This window comes from Entelurus aequoreus, linkage group LG12, assembly GCF_033978785.1.
Source record: "Entelurus aequoreus isolate RoL-2023_Sb linkage group LG12, RoL_Eaeq_v1.1, whole genome shotgun sequence".
In the NCBI taxonomy this organism is placed as follows: Eukaryota; Metazoa; Chordata; class Actinopteri; order Syngnathiformes; family Syngnathidae; genus Entelurus; species Entelurus aequoreus.
The window spans coordinates 10,366,115-10,382,911 of NC_084742.1; the positions used below are offsets into that span (position 1 = coordinate 10,366,115).

Consider the following 16,797-nt stretch of genomic DNA (forward strand, 5'->3'; position numbering starts at 1 on the left):
GACGCCTTGTGGTTGACTTTTAAGATAAGCAACATGAGACACATTAGACTCATTGGCACCAGAGTGTGTGTGTGTGTGTGTGTGTGTGTGTGTGTGTGTGTGTGTGTGTGTGTGTGTGTGTGTGTGTGTGTGTGTGTGTGTAGGGAGAGCAGTACACACACAAGCATGCTGTCAGCACTCGCAGCCAAGACGCTCGGCGGCCTTGAGAACTTTCCACAGCTCTGGAAGACGTTAGCGAGCAGACATCTCCATCGACCGCCTGGAAAGTTCAAAGGTCACACCAGCAGTCTCGCTCGGGTCACACTTTCTTTGAATGGCATCTGTCAAAATGGCGGTTTGACGTTATTGCCGGCACGTCACAGGCAGGTGGAGGCGTTGTGGTAATCCCTTCCCGCCATGATCATTGTCAGTTAAAATACCTGTTTAATAAACTGTGGGCGGGGCATTGTTAGGACGATAATTAATGCATTTGTTAAGGTCACATGATGCTGGTCTGTTCAGCGCCGCCCACACAGGAAGTGTCAGCATCACGCAGTGATGACATCACACCATAAAAGTTATTAATAGAAGCTGGCGTCTAACTTTACTCCACTCTTCTCACCCCAAACCACGACGCCGGATTTTTGCCAGAACCGCCAGGCGGGCCCCTCTGTGTTTTTACACGATCCTCTAATGGGACACGCTCCTCGCCGGCGGCGTCACAAGAGACTTTCCACGCCATCACGACCCACAAAGGCTGTGTGGAAGGTTCTGGTAGTAAACTACGTGAAATGAGACACGCGTGTGCATGGGTCACCTCCAACGTGCAAGTGTTTTGCTAGCCAAACAAACATGTTTTTGGTCGTGGTTGTGGTAGAAGAGCCAAAAAAGTCGATCAAACGGTGCACACTTTCTGTCAAACAGGAAGTGGACGTGACGACTGTCAGGTTCAAACACTGATGACATCTATTAAACAGACAAAGAAGCAAGGAATCAAACAGAGACAGAATTAAATTTGTCTCAATGAGGAGACCCTTGTACAGTGTTCCACCACGCTCTGACGAAAGATTGTACGCCTCCTCTTTTATTTGGACTTTCCCTGATTACATGGCAACAGCTGTTTCTAAAGGAAGGGGGTCGTAAACAGCCGCTGCCTTTGGTCACAAAACAGTTCAAAGAAAAGGTGCCTGGAAGGGAGTCAGGTCCTGCTTCCTCTCCGCTTTGTAGATCTCGGGTCAAGACAAAATCTTCCTGTGGATTACAATACATCAAAGAAACCGACACCCTCATGTCGCTCCCCATCCCACACAGTGGAGTTTTACAAGCCTTTTGATTGGTAGGATCAAAGACAGCTTTTGTCTGCTCGCCGGGAACTCATTGAAACACAAATATTTTGTGATAACTTAGATACAATTATTCTGACAACGACCATATTGGATGTGCTTCATAATGGAATCAAACAACCGGCCTGAAGGTGGCGCCTTCAACGACGTTGGCACTCCGTCGCTGACAACGCCGCCGTCAAGTAAAGCGCGTGCAACAGGAAGCGGAACAAACACTTCCTGTGTGCACGCGCACAAGAGCGGAATGATCATCGGGTGCGCGTTATCTCGTTAGCGCCGTCGATTGATGACTCATCCTCTCGTTATTGAACATTAGCATCAGCGCTCACGTCTTCATCAACGCAATTAGCATCAACACCTACGCTCTCATGGCAGCCATCTTCTTCTTCCTCCGTGTGTGTGTGTGACGAGAAGTTAATCATTGATGTTTCTTGTGAACACATGAGTTTATGTTCAGTGTGAAGGTATGATTGCTGTGTTTGCAGGAAAAGGGAAGAAGATGAGAAGGACCACCTGGGAAGATGATGGAATGTTGGAGAAGGCGAGTCACTGTGAGTCACGCAGACATGTGTGTACATCGAACAACGGTCACAAGCCATCGAGGCGGACAAAAAGTCCCGTAAGGCCACTGTGTACCTTCCTGCCTCCTTGTCCTGCCCCCTCATCCTGAGGCCCCGCCCCTCAGAGAAGACATCCTTGCTCCCCTCGCTGGAAGGACTCACACAGAACTAGAAGCACCTCAGAGCTCCAACATCTGGAGGTGAGCGCTCGATGACGGGAGGAACGTGGATCTTCTGACATTTCTTCCGGAAAGTTCTTTTTTTTTCTCGTTTTGAGGAGAATGTAAGTTACCCGTGAAGACGCGGCGAGATGTTCCTCCTAACGTGGTGAAGCGTCTCATCATCTGTTGTGTCTGCTCCTCCGCAGAAACGAGATGTTGTGCTCCAGCGGGGTTCTCCACAGGTTCTTCCTGGCTCTCGTCCTGCTCTGCTCGCCGGTGCCGCACGATGGCCGACCCGTGGATGGCCTCAGCAGCAGAATGTAAGTTCTTCTTCTTCAAGATGGAATGTTCTTGTGTGTGTGTGTGTGTGTGTGTGAAACAGTGACGGTCAGGGCGTTAGTGGTTGAGCTGAGGTTAAAGGTCAGATGCATCAAGGTATGGACGGACGCGTTCCTTCACAGGCTCGGGTTCCAAAGCGCTGTGCTGAGGCGGTTCCGGACAGGAAGTTTGAATATGCGAGGAGGATGTTCATCACAGAGAACGTCCGCGCTTTCATCGGCCGACAATGTTTGTGTGCTCAGACCGCTCCCGTGTTTGGTTCCCATGCTTCCCGCCCTCGGCCTCCGTGTTTGTGTAGGACTTTGCTCTGAGTAACTCGATACCGTTACAAAGTTCTGCCGCGGCTGCCAGCCAAGCGGGAAAGATAACAGCTCGGACCGCCGCCGCCCATCTGCTCCCAATCAAAGATCCTCCTCTGATGAGTCAGCTCTTCTGCTTCTGAATGCACGCCGGGGTTCCTAATGATCTGACCTCATCAATGTCCGTGTCTCAAATGGAATTCTGGGCCCTATTAAAAAAAGTTACACTACAGCACATGGGAGTGTACTTCAATAAGTACGTAGTAGCTATGAGTATTGACACTGTAGTACTGTCATTACACACTTACCTTCTTCTTCTTATTATTATTCTCCTTCTCTCCTTTTAATGGTAAATTGCAACCACAACGGTTAGTCCTTCGTCTTAAGTTACTAAGATACAAGTTTGCGACTATTGAGGGTGCTACGGGTCCATCACTACACACTCATCATTTTAAATGTTTGCTGACAGTGTACTGCATTTTAACATACTTCTATAAGTGTGAACACATGTACTTAAAAGACTTTGTATAAGTACACAAGTGTAATGCACTTTTGTAATCAAAAGATGCAAGTGTAATACATGTATGCACTCTTAAGACTAAGTGTAACTACAGAAGTCTAATGCATTTTGGCACTCAAAAAACCAAGTATGCAAGTGTAAAACATTTATATACTCAAAAGTAGTGTAATTATGCAAGTGTAATAAACAGATGCGCTCAAAAGAGTAAGTGTAAGTACGCAAGTGTACTACATTTATGCACTCAAAAGACCAATTGTAAGTAAGTATGGAGGTCCAATGCACTTATGCACTAAAAAAAGACTTAAGTGTCAGTATGCAAGTGTAATACACTTACACACGCAAAACACTAAGTGTAAGTACGCAAGAGTGATACTCTTAGTCTAAGCACGCAACTGCAATTTTCCATTGCACTCAAAAGACCAATTGTAGGTAAATACGGACGTCTAATGCACTTAGACACTCAAAAAAACAAGTATGCAAGTGTAAAACATTTATATACTCAAAAGAAAGTGTAATTATGCAAGTGTAATAAACAGATGCGCTCAAAAGAGTAAGTGTAAGTACGCAAGTGTACTACATTTATGCACTCAAAAGACCAATTGTAAGTAAGTATGGAGGTCCAATGCACTTATGCACTAAAAAAAGACTTAAGTGTCAGTATGCAAGTGTAATACACTTACACACGCAAAACACTAAGTGTAAGTACGCAAGAGTGATACTCTTAGTCTATGCACGCAACTGCAATTTTCCATTGCAGTCAAAAGACCAATTGTTAGTAAATACGGACGTCTAATGCACTTAGGCACTCAAAAAACTAAGTATTCAAGTGTAAAACATTTATATATTTAAAAGAATGTGCAATTATGCAAGTGTAATAAACGTAAGCACTCAAAAGAGTAAGTGTAAGTACGCAAGTGTACTACATGTATGCACTCAAAAGACCAATTGTAAGTAAGTATGGAGGTCTAATGCACTTATGCACTAAAAAAAAGACTTCAGTGTTGGTATGCAAGTGTACTACACTTATACACTCAAAAGACTAAGTGTAAGTACGCAAGAGTGATACACTTAGTCTAAGCACGCAACTTTAATATACTTATGCACTCAAAAGACCAATTGTAAGTAAATACGGAAGTATAATGCACTTATGCACTCAAAAGACTAAGAGTAAGCATGCAAGTACAATACACTCAGTCTTAGTGTAATACACTGATGCACTCAAATGACAAATTGTAAGTACGGAAGTCTAATGCACTTTTCCACTCAAAAGACTAAGTTTAAGTATGCAAGTGTTATACACTTAGCCTAAGTATGCAAGTGTAATACACATAGCCTAAGTATGCAAGTGTAATACACTTAAGTACTCAAAGACTAAGTCTAAGTAAGCCAGTGTAATACACTCATGAACTCAAAAGACTAAGTATGCAAGTGTATTACACTCATGTACTTAAATACTAAGTCTGAGTACACAAATACAATGCACTAAAGCAGTGATTCTCAGACTGCTGTCTCTGGTGGTACGCCAAATAATCACTTAATTAAAACACAGTGTGACTGTTCAAACTGTGTGTAATGTTACAGTGGCCTAACATATTTAATATACTTGTTAAATAAAACTTCTGCCTTGTTTTTGTCATGAATACTTAGGCCTACTACGCTACTTGTATTACAATGTTGGTCATTATGGCGCACGGTACTTGGTGTTTTCTGAGGTGGTGCTCGGTTTGAGAACCACTGCACTAAAGTGTAAGTCAACAAGTACACTAACTAAGACACGCCTTGAGAGCGTCAAGTAGAACTTGTGAAGTTGTTGGTCCCACAGCGCTTGTTGTCATGTGAGTAACGTTGTGTGTTTGTTGTCTCAGGCGGCGCTCGGTGACACACGCTCAGCTCATGCACGACAAAGGCCGCACGCTGCAGGACTTCAAGCGTCGCATGTGGCTGCAGGAACTTTTGGACGAGGTCCACACGGCCGCGATACGAGACCTCCCACCCAGGACCCCCTTCGGCGGAGTCGGGCTCCCGGGGTCGGACCCGAGCACCCCTGGCGGCACGCCGCACTCCAAACCCCCCGGAGGTAGCAAGAACCTGCCCGCGGGTTTGGGCCTGGAGGAAGAGTTGGGCGCCAACCTGCCGCAGGAGACGTACAAAGATGGCGGCCTCAAGGCGCCCGGCAAGAGGAAGAAGAAAGGAAGGTTAGGGAAGAGGCGGGAAGGAGAGAAGAGGAAGCGCAGGGCGCGCTCGTTAACATGGCCTGAGGATGAAGCAGGAAGTGGTCTCCAGCTGGCGTGGCGGTCTATCCTCCTGCAGCTTTGAACGCGGTCTCTGACGAAGGTGAGCATGCGACAGTTGATGATGACGATAATGTTCTTGTGAAGGTTCTCCTAACGTTCATATTTGTTCTTCAGGTATACCAATGGACTCCTAAACATCTGTTTGGAAAGACCAGATATTTATTGTGTGTAAATAGTGTAGTACAATACAACTCCTATAATTTATTTGCTCTGTATTTATTTGATAAATGTATATTTTTATACCATCATGCACTTTACACAGATATTACTTCACCTTCTTGCTCCGCCCACATCGTTTGGTGACGTCCAAAGGTCACGTGGACACCTTCTTTTGGTTTTCACACCTGCACTGAAAACACATTAAACATTTGACACAATACTGTCTCCACTTGTCAATCATGTCTCCTGTCTTGTCAATCATGTCTTGGTCTTATCACTCCCTACCCACTGGGGGGCGCTGTGTGACACTTCCATTGCAAAGAACGCAGCACTGGCGCCACCTGATGTTTTTTTTTTTTTTTTTTGTTACTGACATGAGAATGAGGATAAAACGCGTACAAGAAACGTAAACAAAAACCGTGTGAAAAATTTGAACGTTTTGTTTCCAAAGTGCAGATTGAGCGGAGAAGTTCATTTTTCCGCACAGGCAGCGTGGAAAAAGACGGCGACTTTCCAGTCCCTAAAGCTTCGCAGTCAACATGTCAGCACTCCTCACAAGTTCCAACCACAGTGCGAGACCAATATCACAACGTAACAAGTTTGTCTTGGCGATCACAAACCTTCGACCAAAACAAAGAAGAAGAAAAAAAATCAAGAAAGTTTATTTTCTAGAAGTCACGCGCCCTCTGGTGGTGATGGCAGATATAACAGCACCAAGGTGAAAAGCCTGCGTATTTAAAACTGTATGATACTCTCTTTAATTATTGTTCTTTTCATTTCTGTTTGTCTTATTACCTATTATTACTAATACCAGATTAGCCTCCTCTCTCGTCTCAAGTTAAAATACAGTAAAAGATACGGTCGAAATAACACATGTTTTCAGTGATTATTTTAATTACAAAACCCAAAACGAGTGAAGTTGGCACGTTGTGTAAATCGTAAATAAAAACAGAATACAATGATTTGCAAATCATTTTTAACGTATATTCAATTGAATAGACTGCAAAAACAAGATATTTAATGTTCGAACTGAGAAACACATTTTTTTTGCAAATAATCATTAACTTAGAGTTTAATGGCAGCAACACTTTGCAAAAAAGTTGGCACAGGGGCATTTTTACCACTGTGTTACATGGCCTTTCCTTTTAACAACACTCAGTAAACGTTTGGGAAATGAGGAGACCAATTTTTGAAGCTATTCAGGTGGAATTCTTACCCATTCTTGCTTGATGTACAGCTTAAGTTGTTCAACAGTCCGGGGTCTCCGTTGTCGTATTTTAAACATGTTTTCAATGGTAGACATGTCTGGACTACAGGCAGGCCAGTCTAGTACCCGCACTCTTTTACTATGAAGCCACACTGTTGTAACACGTGGCTTGGCATTGTCTTGCTGAAATAAGCAGGGGCGTCCACGATAACGTTGCTTGGATGGCAACATATGTTGCTCCAAAACCTTTATGTACCTTTCAGCATTAATGGTACCTTCACAGATGCGTAAGTTACCCATTCTTTGGGCACTAATACACCCCCATACCATCACTGATGCTGGCTATTTAACTTTGCGCCTAGAACAGTCCGGATGGTTCTTTTCCTCCTTAGTCCGGAGGACACAACGTTCACAGTTTCCAAAAACAATTTGAAATGTGGACTCGTCAGACCACAGAACACTTTTTCCACTTTGCATCAGTCCATCTTAGATGAGCTCGGGCCCAGCGAAGCCGGCGGCGTTTCTGGGTGTTGTTGATAAATGGCTTTCGCTTTTCATAGTAGAGTTTTTACTTCCACTTACAGATGTAGCAACGAACTGTATACAGTTACTGATAGTGGTTCTCTGAAGTGGTGATATATTTTACACACTGATGTCGCTTTTTGATGCAGTACCGCCTGAGGGATCGAAGGTCCGTAATATCATCGCTTACGTGCAGGGATTTCTCCAGATTCTCTTAACCTTTTCATGATATTACGGACCGTAGATGGTGAAATCCCTAAATTCCTTGTAATAGCTCGTTGAGAAATGTTGTTCTTAAACTGTTGGACAATTTGCTCACATATTTGTTCACAAAGTGGTGACCCTCGCCCCATCCTTGTTTGTTAATGACTGAGCATTTCAAGGAAGCTGCTTTTATACCTAATCATGGCACCCACTTGTTCCTAATTAGCCTGTTCACCTGCGGGATGTTCCAAATAAGTGCTTGATGAGCATTCCTCCACTTTCTCAGTCTTTTTTGCCACTTGTGCCAGCTTTTTTGAAACATGTGGCAGGCATCAAATTCCAAATGAGCTAATATTTGCAAAAAATAACAACGTTTTCCAGTTCAAACATAAAATATTTTGTCTTTGCAGTCTATTCAATTGAATATAAGTTGAAAAGGATTAGAAAATCATTGCATTCCATTTTTATTTACGAGGTACACAACGTGCCAACTTTACTGGTTTTGGGTTTTGAAAATTAAATAACTCTATTTGATTAGAACAGGCCGTATTGATCAACATATGAGCAAAAGCACCACAATAAATATGCAAGAATTAGATACAATAGGTTCATTTCATGTAGTATGTAAGTCTATATTGAAATAAACATGATTACATAACTGACAATAATTACAATAAAAACAGACATATACAGGTAACATATTTACAAGATAAGTTACAATAATCCATTTATAATGTGTCAGGTTCAAATTAGATGTGGATATGTCTTTAAGTTATATGCTATAAAACAACAAAGAGATCAACAAGGCTGCTCGTTGCGATGCCAACAATGGAGAAGGCCGCAGCTAGGTTTACATGCAGCAATGACCTGCTGGTGGCAGCAGAGAGCCGCCATCCTTGGCGTAATGTTCCCAATTAGACCGCAGAAGAAGCAGTACACGTGAGGACCATCATGTCTCCACCAGGAGGGAAGATAAACAGACCCAAAACAGTAAGAATTGCACTCTTATCAAAATAATATCTGCATATTTGTCCATCGATAGAAGAAGGTCAGCTCTTTCTCTTTCCATTCCCGGCCTTGTATCGTTTTCAAGCTTGTAAACACGAAAGAGTCGTCACACCAGCTAGCTAGAATGCTAACATAAACAATGTAAGAAAGTTTTCAATGATTTCTTCTTTATCCATGACTCAGTGTTAGTTATTTGTTACACCAGCAACGTGGTTAGTAAATATCATCAAAGTCACTTCACATCGAGACAGGAAGGCTCGTTTGACTCCGTCACTTCTGTATAAAATAGCAAAATGAGATTTGTATTATGGCAGTACAATTATTTTAGGTAAAAATATCACGATTTCACGGTATTTTGATATGGTGTTGAAATTACAACTCAAATGTGTTAAATGCTTTTATTGGAAAGGAATACATAAAAACTTTACATTTGTCTTTTCAAACAACTTACAAAACACAAAGACAATGAAGCATTAATTGATTGGATTTACACTTTTATTAGTAGATTGCACAGCACAGTACATATTCCGTACAATTGACCACTAAATGGTAACACCCGAATACGTTTTTCAACTTTTTTAAGTCGGGGTCCACGTTAATCAATTCATGGTGCAATAGCACATACATTTTAAATAAATAAAAAATAGAGATGTCTGATACGGGCTTTTTTTGCCGATATCCGATATTCCGATATTGTCCAACTCTTAATTACCAATTCCGATATCAACCGATACCGATATATACAGTCGTGGAATTAACACATTATTATGCCTAATTTTGTTGTGATGCCCCGCTGGATGCATTAAACACTGTAAAAAGGTTTTCCAAAATAAATCAACTCAAGTTATGGAAAAAATATTGTAGCGTCCCGGAAGAGTTAGTGCTGCAATGGGTTCTGGGTGTTTTTTCTGTTGTGTTTATGTCGTGTTACGGTGTGGATGTTCTCCTGAAATGTGTATATAATTCTTGTTTGGTGTGGGTTCACAGTGTGGCGCATATTTGTAACAGTGGTAAAGTTGTTTATACGGTCACCCTCAGTGTGACCTGTATGGCTGTTGACCAAGTATGCATTGCATTCAATTGTGTGTGTGAAAAGCCGTAGATATTACGTGACTGGGCCGGCGCGCAAAGGCGGTGCCTTTAAGGTTTATTGGCGCTCTGTACTTCTCCCTACGTCCGTGTACACAGCGGCGTTTTAAAAAGTCATACATTTTACTTTTTGAAACCGATACCGATCATTTCCGATATTACATTTTAAAGCATTTATCTGCAGTCCGATATTATCGGACATCCCTAATAAAAAATAATAATAACTGAATTGTTTCTGAATAAAAGATAGAGTAAGGTTCCTAATGCAGTCTGCTGTTGTTAAACCTGCAACTCAACTGACACCAACACAAATATTTTATTTGTAAAAAAAAAAAACAACAACAAGATGCATAGGCAATCAATAAGTGGCTCAGAGCAGAACTTAAATAAATGATAAAAAATACATTTTATATGTAAGATTTTCAAATTAAATAAAGGATCTGAATTGCAACATGTATTGGAGAATTGTTCACAACTTGTTTGCAAGAATGTTGGGAAGTGTGTTTTGTTTGAATTTGCTGCCTTTATTTTAGTGTTACAGTAAAACATAAAGCATTAAGCCTGTGCTTCTATTCTTCAAATTGTGTAACCCCCTTAGCATGCTATATCTTCCTCATTAACAAGTTAGTATTTGTGTCAATAATGCTGGATGAAAAGGGTAATAAGTTTAGTTTATGTCAAGAGAACTTTAACTTACCTCGGATTTGGTATACATAGTAGGGCTGGGCGGTATGGCCTTTTATTAATATTTCAATATTTTTAGGCTATGTCACGATACACGATATATATCTCGATATTTTGCCTTAGCCTTGAATGAACACTTGATGCATATAATCACAGCATTATGATGATTCTATGTGTCTACATTAAAACATTCTTGTTCATACTGCATTAATATATGCTCATTTTAAACTTTCATGCAGAGAAGGAAATCACAACTAAGTCAATTTACCAAAACTGTATTTATTAAACAGTTATTAAGCAGTGGCACAAACATTTATGTCATTTTCAAAACAGAAAGTGCTAGATTGTCAGAGACATTTTAAAACAAGCTATAAGTGCACTTTTGTGCATGATGTCACTAAAATGACTTATCAAAACAACACTAAATTAAAGTGCACTTTTTGTACAGAACGCTACTACAATAGTTAAAAACAAAGTGCACTTTTGTGCATGATGTCACACAAGATATTTCAATAAGTGTCAAATAAAAATGAGCTGCATATTAGGAAATCAAATAGTGGATGTCCTTCGCTATGTGGTAGGTTCCTGCGGACGTTATCTCCTTCTGTTGTTGACTTTTTTTTTTTCATACGGTGTTGATCTGGAACTAGTTGCTTCGGCAGTTTGTTGGTGTGGCACCGAACGGAGATGTTGACATGCATAGTTTCAAGCACTCTTCATTCTCTAGCGGGTGACTTTTCAAATGATGCTACATTAGCAGTGCTGTTACTTTTTGTAGCAACGCTTTTGCCCCATAAATGTTCAACATATTCCCGCTTGAAGCCAAACCGCCGCCAGACGATGGACCCCGTGCTGTTTTTCTTGGGAATTAATTCTTCCTCCATTTGTTACCAGATTCGCACCTTCTCTCTCTCATATTACCACCCGCACCGTTAGCATCACAGCTAACGTTACCATGTCGCTACCTCTCTGCTCCGCGGGAGCGTGTGACGTTGCACACATGAGGTGCGCTTGTTTTACGTCTCTGTGAGAAGGAGAGACAACGAAGAGTGAGAAACGCATGCAGTGTAATGCCCGCAGCTAAAAGCAATTGCGTGAGAATGTATACTCGAATATCACGATATAGTGATATAGAGACAAACCCGCGATATATCGAGTATATCGATATATCGCCCAGCCCTAATACATAGCAATGGCTGGTGCTCGCGTAGATGCAATTTCTTGTTCGATGTGTTGCCTATCTATAGCTGCTGTCCGCAGGCAGCACGTTTAGTACATTAGGCAATATTCTTCCTCCACTGTGGCCGTCTATATTTTCACGGCAGGTGAAGTATTCCAAAACAGCGATGTAATCATTTTAAATGGAGGGATTAGTTCATTTCTAGTCTGAAAGTCATACATACGCTCAAGATTTTTCTTATTGGATCTACAAACAATGTTCATTATATTTGCATACATTTACATGATCTTTCACTGTTTTCTTGTAGGAACTGGGCAAGAAACTTTTCAAGCGGCGACGAGTTCTGGGGCGAGAGAAGAAGAAGAAACATCAGATCGTTGGCGCCGTGCTGGACGAAGGCCTCACCACCATCCATCACCTGAGGAAGAGGAAGTCAGTCACTTATTCGCTCAGAAAGATCAAACTTTTTTTTTTTTAAAAAGTGTTTCACAGTTTGACTTGTTGTTCAGTACTAGTCCAAGAGCCAACATCACTTTGTCTGGAAAGAAGAAACGAAAGCTGCTCAAACAGCTGCAGCGCCTCCAAAAGGACAAGGCCAGAATGGAAGGTAAACAGCCATCTTAGCATCACACTTTAACCATACTTGCTGCTTTTTATATATGTACGGAGAGTGACTGATTTCAACACAGTGTTGACAATTTTTTACAATGACAAATCTATTTACCGTATTTTTCGGACTATAAGTCGCAGTTTTTTTCATAGTTTGGCCAGCGGTGCGACTTATACTCAGGAGCGACTTATGTGTGGCGTAGTGGGTAGAGCAACCGTGCCAGAAACCTGAGGGTTGCAGGTTCGCTCCCCGCCTCTTACCATCCAAAAAATCGCTGCCGTTGTGTCCTTGGGCAGGACACTTCACCCTTTTCCCCCGGTGCCGCTCACACCGGTGAAATGAATGATGAATGAATGGTAGGTGGTGGTCGGAGGGGCCGTAGGCGCAAACTGGCAGCCTCGCTTCCGTCAGTCTACCCCAGGGCAGCTGTGGCTACAAATGTAGCTTACCACCACCAGGTGTGAATGAATGATGGGTTCCCACTTCTCTGTGAGCACTTTGAGTATCTAACAATAGAAAAGCGCGATATAAATCTAATCCATTATTATTATGTGTGAAATTATTAACACATTACCGTAAAATATCAAATAATATTATTTAGCTCATTCACGTAAGAGACTAGACGTATAAGATTTCATGGGATTTAGCGATTAGGAGTGACAGATTGTTTGGTAAACGTATAGCATGTTCTATATGTTATAGTTATTTGAATGACTCTTACCATAATATGTTACGTTAACATACCAGGCACGTTCTCAGTTGGTCATTTATGCGTCATATAACGTACTGTTGTTCACTATTCTTTATTTATTTTAAATTGCCTTTCAAATGTCTATTCTTGGTGTTGGGTTTTATCAAATAAATTTCCCCAAAAAATGCGACTTATACTCCAGTGCGACTTATATGTTTTTTTCCTTCTTTATTATGCATTTTCGGCCGGTGCGACTTATACTCCAAAAAATACGGTACAAACAAAACATGAAATGTGGGCTAATACTTAACAGATACTGTAATATGATTGTTCATGTTTTTTTCAGTCAGTACAGATTGGTGTCGTATCGCCGTGTTGTGCATTACAAACTCAAAAGCCATTCAGCTGCTGACGCAGTAGCTGGCTTACCTCTTGCCGTAGCTAGTTTACGGCTAATACCGTAGCATGTGATGTGTTAACACGCTGGAAAAAGAGTTCCTCTTTATTTGCTCTTACAATAACAATGTCGCTACAGCTTGGTTATTATACAGGTTGCGGAACATAAATTAAGTATTGTTGGGATTTGTACAGGGATTTAGAGACAGAATGCATTGCTCCCATTAGCTGCATTGCTAGCCACCTAGAACAAGCCGATTATTACATTCATTATTAGTATTGATAAAATTCTAAAATGAGGGTAAGCAAGTAGCCTAGCATCACACTATAATATGTTAACAGGAAGGTAAACAGCTAGTCAAGCATTACGCTGTAATATGCCAACAGAAAGATAAACAGCTAGCCTGGCATCACACTATTACATACCAACAACAAGGTGAACAGCTCGCCTTGCATCACACTGTAATGTGCTAACTGGAAACGCTCTACCAACAGAGGCAGCTCAACAACATGCCTGTCCTGACTGAACGTTTTTGCTATACACACGATAGACTCTTGGGAGAAGTGCATGGTCAGGTGCCTAATGATCCTTGCAGTCAAAGATGTTAAAGACATCTACCTATTTGGAACCGTGAAAACAGGACATCTGCTGATTGGAGTAAGCCTTGGTGTATCGCAAATTGGAAGATGCTGGCAGCCGTTAAAGGTACCTTAAAGCTGCCACAAATAATTGAAGAATGGGCAGAGCTGTGGGAAGTCAGACTTTGGCAAGTTCTGAACTGAATTACAACATGGATAATCTCTCAGAGAAGCTTTCCCCTCTGCAAGGCAAGATTATGATCCAGAATGGACAACTAGAGCACACAAACAACTGATATGTGTTTGATCGCCCTAACCAAAACAATCCTTATCTACAATTTGGCTCCCTCTGCATTGGCTTTGGCAGGGTCATGCAGTAACACCCCCATCCCCTGTACTTTTTAAATGCAATAACAACAAAGTTCCCTTGCATTATGCTAACAGGAAGCTAAACAACTAGCCTGGCATCATGCTGTATCAATCAATCAATCAATGTTTATTTACATAGTCCTTAATCACAAGTGTCTCAAAGGGCTGCACAAGCCACGACGACATCCTCGGTTCAAATCCCACATCAGGACAAGGAAAAACTCAACCCAGTGGGTGACCCCCCCCCCCCCCTGTAGGGCGAACGGTGCAATGGACGTCGAGTGGATCTAGCATAATATTGTGAAAGTCCAGTCCATAGTGGATCTAACATAATAGTGAGAGTCCAGTCCATAGTGGGGCCAGCAGGAGACCATCCCGAGCGGAGACATGTCAGCAGCGCAGAGATGTCCCCAACCGATGCACAGGCGAGCGGTCCACCCCGGGTCCCGACTCTGGACAGCCAGCACTTCATCCATGGCCACCAAACCTGTGCCCCCCTCCCCCCACACGAGGGAGAGGGGGGCAGAGCAGAAAAGAAAAGAAACGGCAGATCAACTGGTCTAAAAGGGGGTCTATTTAAAGGCTAGAGTATACAAATGAGGTTTAAGATGGGACTTAAAGGCTTCTACTGAGGTAGCATCTCTGACTGTTACCGGGGAGGGCATTCCAGAGTACTGGAGCCCGAATAGAAAACGCTCTATAGCCCGCATACTTTTTTTGGGCTCTGGGAATCACTAATAAGCCGGAGTTCTGTGAACGCAGATTTCTTGATATGGTACAATACAATCAGCAAGATAGGATGGAGCTAGACCGTGTAGTATTTTATACATAAGTAGTAAAACTTTAAAGTCACATCTTAAGTGCACAGGAAGCCAGTGCAGGTGAGCCAGTATAGGTATATATATATATATAGATATAAATTTATATAGGTCTATAAAGGTATATACAGTATAGGCGTAATATGATCATACTTTCTTGTTCTTGTCAAAAGTCTAGCAGCCGCATTTTGTACCAACTGTAATCTTTTAATGCCAGACATAGGGAGACCTGAAAATAATATGTTACATTAATCGAGACGAGACGTAACGAACGCATGAATAATGATCTCAGCGTCGCTAGTGGACAAAATGGAACACATTTTAGCAATATTACGGAGATGAAAGAAGGCCGTTTTAGTAACACTCTTGATGTGTGACTCAAACGAGAGAGTTGGGTCGAAGATAATACTCAGATTCTTTACCGAGTCGCCTTGTGCAATTGTTTGGTTGTCAAATGTTAAGGTGGTAGGTGTCGGTGTCTAGCAGGACCGATAATCTGTAATATGCTAACAACTAGGTTAACAGCTAGCCTAGCATCATACTGTAACATACCACCATAACATAACAGACCTGCTCAGTGGCCTTGTGGTTAGAGTGTCCGCCCTGAGACTGGAAAGTTGTGAGTTCAAACCCCGGCAGAGTCATACCAAAGAGTATAAAAATGGGACCCATTGCCTCCCTGCTTGGCACTCAGCATCAAATGATTCCCTAGCGCGGCCACAGCTGCTGCTCACTGCTCCCCTCACCTCCCAGGGGGTGAACATGGGGATGGGTCAAATGCAGAGGATAATTTCACCACACCTAGTGTGTGCCTGACTATCGTTGGGACTTTAACTTTTAACTATAACGAGGGACGGCGTGGCGAAGTTGGTAGAGTGGCCGTGCTAGCAATCAGAGGGTTGCTGGTTACTGGGGTTCAATCCCCACCTTCTACCATCATATTTAGTCACGTCCGTTGTGTCCTTGGGCAAGACACTTCACCCTTGCTCCTGATGGGTGCTGGTTAGCGCCTTGCATGGCAGCTCCCGCCATCAGTGTGTGAATGTGTGTGTGAATGGGTGAATGTGGAAATACTGTCAAAGCGCTTTGAGTACCTCGAAGGTAGAAAAGCGCTATACTAGTATAACCCATTAATAATTTATTATGACTTTAACACGTCAACAGCTAGCCTAGCATTACGCTGTAACCTAACAGGAAGGTTAATAGCTAGCCTAGCATCACACTGTAACATGCTAACAGGAAGGTAAACAACTACCCTAGCATTACACTTTAATATGCCCACAGGTAGGTAAATAGCTAGCATCACACGTACTGTAACATACTAACAGGAAGGTAAACAGCAAGCCGAGCATCAAACTGTAACGTGATGACAGCTGTTTATTGATTTTGTGTTTTTGCTGTCCAGTGCAACCTGCAATTTCTCCACCAAAGAAGAAGAACACGTCATGTGATCCAGCCCAGAAGAAGACAAAAGGCGTTCAGGATGCTGACATGGCTGATGTAGAATAACTGATGTTGTTGAGGGTGACTTGGACTCCAATGTGATTGGCTTATCATATGATAGTAAATAAGTATTATAAATACATATCTGGTTAACATGAATATTTTATAGTAAATTTACACGTGTTAAACATAACATGTTCAATGTTATAATAATGTTGAGTTGAACTAATATTTGACGTATTGCTATAAAAAGAACATGTATATGTTTTCAAGGTTTGTGTGACATCAAATTATTTTTTTTAATTTTCACTTATATGAAATTAAAATAAATATTGATAATTGT

At 41.9% G+C, this 16,797-nt stretch overlaps 2 protein-coding genes across 2 annotated transcripts; both read left to right on the plus strand.

The window, feature by feature from the left end:
• Positions 1–2,050: 2,050 nt before the first annotated feature.
• On the plus strand, positions 2,051–5,860 carry pthlha (parathyroid hormone-like hormone a). Its single transcript, XM_062066777.1, has 4 exons — positions 2,051–2,165; positions 2,250–2,363; positions 5,067–5,535; positions 5,610–5,860. Exons 2-3 carry the CDS (start codon positions 2,257–2,259, stop codon positions 5,515–5,517), a joined length of 558 nt encoding a protein of 185 aa, XP_061922761.1. The 5' UTR covers positions 2,051–2,165; positions 2,250–2,256; the 3' UTR covers positions 5,518–5,535; positions 5,610–5,860.
• Positions 5,861–8,432: 2,572 nt separating this feature from the next.
• On the plus strand, positions 8,433–16,796 carry lg12h11orf98 (linkage group 12 C11orf98 homolog). The gene is made up of 4 exons (XM_062066778.1): positions 8,433–8,577; positions 11,856–11,980; positions 12,058–12,155; positions 16,417–16,796. The coding sequence occupies exons 1-4, from the start codon at positions 8,539–8,541 to the stop codon at positions 16,518–16,520; spliced, it is 366 nt and encodes a 121-aa protein (XP_061922762.1). The 5' UTR covers positions 8,433–8,538; the 3' UTR covers positions 16,521–16,796.
• Position 16,797: the final 1 nt, after the last annotated feature.